Below are 4,966 nucleotides of genomic sequence, written 5' to 3'. Positions count from 1 at the left end.
ATTATTAAAAAAAGCATAATTTCAAAACAAGTATTTACGAAAATAATATATTATGTAAGTGTACATATTTTTTATGAAAAAGTCCATAAATTTATAAAAATGTACAAATTTATGTACAAATTATTATTTTATTTTTTTGTGTGTATGTTATTCAAATTTCAAATTTTGATGTACCAGCTGATCGTATTTAGACTTACTTGCAGCTCTTGCATAAATCTATTGCCCTATTTGCAGAAATTTGGATTTATTACCCCCAACAAATTGACCGATTTCCTCTTTTTATACCCTAAACCACATAGTGGTCAGGGTATAATAAGTTTGATCGGCCAAAAAATGTGCCTACCAGAAATATTGATTTTAGACCCCATAAAATATATACCGATCAACTCAGAATCACCTCCTGAGTCGATCTAGCGCTTGGTGTCCGTCCGTCCGTCTGTCCATGTATTTGTTGTTCGCAATTATTAACCGATTTTGATGAAATTTGGTACAGGGAGTTTTTTTGGCACAAGAACGAACGCTATTGAATTTGAAAGAAATCGGATCAAATTTAGATATAGCTGCCATATATATGTATCGCCCGATTTCGACAAATGGGGTCACGTTGCGCGTTTTTTTTTCAAACGGATCGTCACCAAATTTGGCAAAGAGTAATCTTTTCCATCGCCCTTCAAGTCTGCAAAATTTCATCCAAATCGGTTCAGATTTTGATATAACTCTCATATAATATGTTTTGCCCGATTTTCCCAAATTTGGCCACAAAACCTTTATTTATCAACCGATCTTACTAAAAGTTGGCTAAATATAATCTTCTATAGCACTAACTATATGTGCAAAAAAATCATAGCTCCCATATATGTATCACCCGATTTTGAAAAATTCGCCCCTAATAACCTTATGTTTGACCATACAGGCCTCATTTCTTAAACGATTTTACTCAAATCTTGCACAAGGTAACCTTTTGTGGTATTAATCAAACCCGCAAAATATTATGCAAATTGGTTCAGATTTAGATATAGCTTCCATATATATGCATCGCTCCATTTTCCCAAAATTTGGTCATAGCACTCTTATTTATTAACCAATGTTACTCAAATTTCAAATTTTGATGCACTAGCCGATCGTACTTATACGTACTTGTAGCTCTTACATAAGAATATTGCTCGATTTTTACAAATTTGTATTTATTACCCACACTAATTTAACGATTTTCTCTTTTTTAATAATGGGCTCAATATTAGTGGCATACTAACTCCGTAGGCGCAATATCAACACAGCCAGTGTTGCTAGAAGTAGGGGAAATTCCCTATATGTAGGGTTTTTCTAATATTTAGCGTCGTAGGGACGTAGGACCACAATGTAGGACATTTTCACTCAACACAATTTGTAATAATTTTTACATTTTGGTGGGTCTAGAGGAGGAAATTAGAAGCCGGCAAGGCTTGATCTTTAACAATGTGTGGTAAACTTTATTCCAGTAGAGAATTTTGTCAACGTTTTATTTCTATAAAACATTTTGTCAAAATTGTATTTCTATAGAATTTTTTTTCAAAATATTATTTCTATAAAAAATTTTCTCAAAATTTTATCTCTGTGGATTTTTTTCTCAAAATTTTATTTCTATAGAATTTATTGTCAAAATTTTATTTCTATAGAAAAATTTCTCACAAAAATTTGTTTATAGAAACTTTTTCCAAAATTTTATTTTTATAGAGATTTAACACAAAAGATTACTATTTGGGTAGAATTCTACCAACTGTGGCAACCGTGGTGGTAATACAAATTTATATTCTATGTTATATACGTTGCATATTCATGTTTTAAGATAATAAAGTACTTAGAACCATTTTTGTTTTGTAAAATTTTTTAAATTTAACGAAAAATATAGTAGGGAAAATTGTTTGGGAATGTATGGGAAAGCAGGGAACTTTTTTTGTCCTTGTAGGGTAAACCGAACATTTTCCGTGGCAACATTGACTATGAGCTATAGTCAGATTGACACAAAGCACCCATAGACATGTACCCCTTAATTTTCTTAAATATGCAACTGCGGTTTATCTCCCAGACCTATATGTTACCCCTCAAATGCTTATGATTACTGATTCTGTAATGGTGGTTTAGGGTATCATATAGTCGGCCCCGCCCGACTTTCTACTTTACTTACTTGTTTAATAATGGACTCAATATTAGTGGCATAGTAACTCTTTTGGTGCAAAACAAACTATAGCTCCTAATATTAGACATTTCTGCTCAGATTGTGACAAGACACCCATAAACATGTACCCCCCTTTATGTTCTCCAAAACCTATATCAATGATACTCCAAAACCTATACCAATGATACTCCACAAATGCTTATGTTTACTAATTCAGTAGGGGTGGTTTAGGGTATGATATAGTCGGCCCCGCCCGACTTTCTACTTTACTCACTTGTTTTTTAATTGAAATGTCTTCAATCACGAAAAAGATAGTATCAATCACAGTTTTAATTGGACAATAAGAAAATACTTCATGAAAAAATTAATTGATTTCATTAGCAAATTTCAATTAATTTTTTTAATTGATTCAATTAAAAATTTAATTGATATTGATTTCAAACCTCAATTAATTTTTGCATTAAAAACTTAACTATTTTCAATTACTTTCTTAACTGACTTACGGCCATTTTCATGTAGCTCTGTTAGGCTTTAACTGCCTATTAACAGAGAGTAGAATTGAAATATCTACTAGAGGTGAGCACGTGACACGAAATTGTCGTGACTCACGAAAATTTTCGTGACTCATGCGTGAGTAGTCAGTCACGCTGACGGCAACGGCGTGAGTGTGAGTGTGCGTGATTAACCAACCAAATGTCATGCGTGAGAGTGAGTCACGAAAATAATATCTTCGTGAGTGTGCGCGAATAACGAAACACGCTCACGAAAATAATCCCGCTTAAGATCATAAAATGGTTACGAGTTGAATTCATTTATAATTTTAGTGACATCCTAGGGGGTAAGGGTTTTATAACGCACTCGATTTTAACCATACTCATGTTTTCAGTCAGGTTCTATAGGTAAATTACTCATAAAATTATTCATGAGTCACGACATTTTTCGTGAGTCACTACATTTAAAAGATTTTAGTGCGTGATTACAAATTTTCTTTTCGTGAGCGTGAGTCCTACCAAAAAATATCGTGCGTGAGTGTGCGTGAATAAGATTTCTCCGTCGTGAGTGCGCGTGAGCGTGAGCAAAATATTACTCACGTGCACACATCTAATATATACTCTCCAGTTAACTTTAACTGAAAAATATTAAGTAGTTAAGTTCCTAACTGGCATATAAAAAATATAGGCAAGATGACAAATATCTCCATACTACGGTTTAAAAGTTCGTTAGCTAACGGAGCTTCATCAAAATGGGTGTTAGTGTGTTTAGTTTGATTAAAAAATGGATAGTATGAAATGTTTTTTTAAGTTAAAATTTAAAAAAAAAAAAAAAAAAAACTAAAAACCTTAGACTTAGTTTCATTAAAAAGTTAATTGTATCAATTAATTGATTAATTAAAAATGTTCAACTTTAATCAACTTTTTGATTGGAAATATTTTGGTGATATTTTTTTCTGTGAACCCTTAAACATCGTGAATGTTACCCTGAAATTTTTTGATGTAATGCTATCTAAAGAAAATAAAGCTAAGCAATTAGGAAAAATTGTGTTTTATTTTTGTTTTTTTTTTTTTTAATATTTTTGTTTATAAGGCTTCGTGTGTTTAAAATAAACATATCTTCTTATAAGCTATTTAAACATAGGGGAAAATTTACATATGCATATATTTTTAATTATTAACATATTTACAAAAAAAATTTTAACAAAAACACTATAACAATATAGATTTTTAATCCATATGCTGATCAATCAGACAATATCAATAATATCATCAGGTTCAGGGCTAGAAGCATTCGATGATAGAGTGGAATCGTAGGATTCTTCTTTTTCTCGACGATCTCGGCGCTCACGGGCACGACGATTTTGAAACCAAATCTTAACGCGGGTATTGGTCAATTCCAATGAATCGGCAAGTTTATTGGCATCTTCGGCACTCAAATAATTCGAAGCTTTGTAAGCACTTTCCAAAGCTTGCAATTGAGTGGGTGTAAAAGGTATACGGGGTAGGCGACCAGGAGTACGTTTGGCAGGTCCTTGGCGTAGGGTTCCTTTTGAGAAATAGAGAAAAAAGTTAAGAAAATGATTAGAATTTTAAAATTCGCCACACAAAGAAAATTTCATTTAAAATAAGCAAATGATGATTTTCATAAATATAATGTAACATTACATTAAGGCCATGAACATGTTCATTAATAGTAAATAATGTTTCGTGATTTCACTGTTTTACTTTTTTTTTAAATTTCATTGTCCCAATTTTAGCGACAATGTTTTCTATCGGAGCTTTTTAAGATGTCATTGTAACTTACTTTGCAATTTTGGAGGATGATAGCGGGTGTATTGTAACCAATCCAAAACCGGTATTTGTTCCATAAATGCATTTTGCGGGGAACATTGGAACTGATGTTGATCATGTTGACCCTGTTCCTGTAGTTGTTGTTGGTGTTGTTGCAATCGTTGCAATAATTCCATTTTCTGATCTTGACCATTAATGGCCCCAACATATGGATGGTAACGTTGACGATGCTCTCGTTTCATCACACCCACAGAACCATTGGTACCATCATATTTTTCTCCAGCTCTATTTAAAATATATTCTATACTAAAATCACTCATGTTTTATTATTCTCTTCAATGCGATAGATCCTTTTGCGGTAAATGCTAAATTTGCATTGTGCCAATTCTGTAAATGTTCCACGTATTTAAGGGATCTTTCAGTCAGTCATTAAAAATCTTATTCCTTTCATAAACTCCATTTTGTTTAGCCATCTCGCTCAGACTAACTAACCACTCCCAACCACCACCGAAAAGGATATACGAAC

At 32.5% G+C, this 4,966-nt stretch overlaps 1 protein-coding gene across 1 annotated transcript; it reads right to left on the bottom strand.

Moving 5' to 3' along the window:
• Positions 1 to 3,896: 3,896 nt before the first annotated feature.
• LOC142233184 (uncharacterized) lies at positions 3,897 to 4,760 on the bottom strand. Its single transcript, XM_075304017.1, has 3 exons — positions 4,647 to 4,760; positions 4,454 to 4,571; positions 3,897 to 4,195 (listed from the first exon to the last, which is right to left on the bottom strand). Exons 1-3 carry the CDS (start codon positions 4,758 to 4,760, stop codon positions 3,897 to 3,899), a joined length of 531 nt encoding a protein of 176 aa, XP_075160132.1.
• Positions 4,761 to 4,966: the final 206 nt, after the last annotated feature.

The sequence above is a fragment of the Haematobia irritans genome, chromosome 1, assembly GCF_050003625.1.
Source record: "Haematobia irritans isolate KBUSLIRL chromosome 1, ASM5000362v1, whole genome shotgun sequence".
NCBI lineage: Eukaryota > Metazoa > Arthropoda > Insecta > Diptera > Muscidae > Haematobia > Haematobia irritans.
This window is presented reverse-complemented; position numbering and strand designations above follow the sequence as displayed.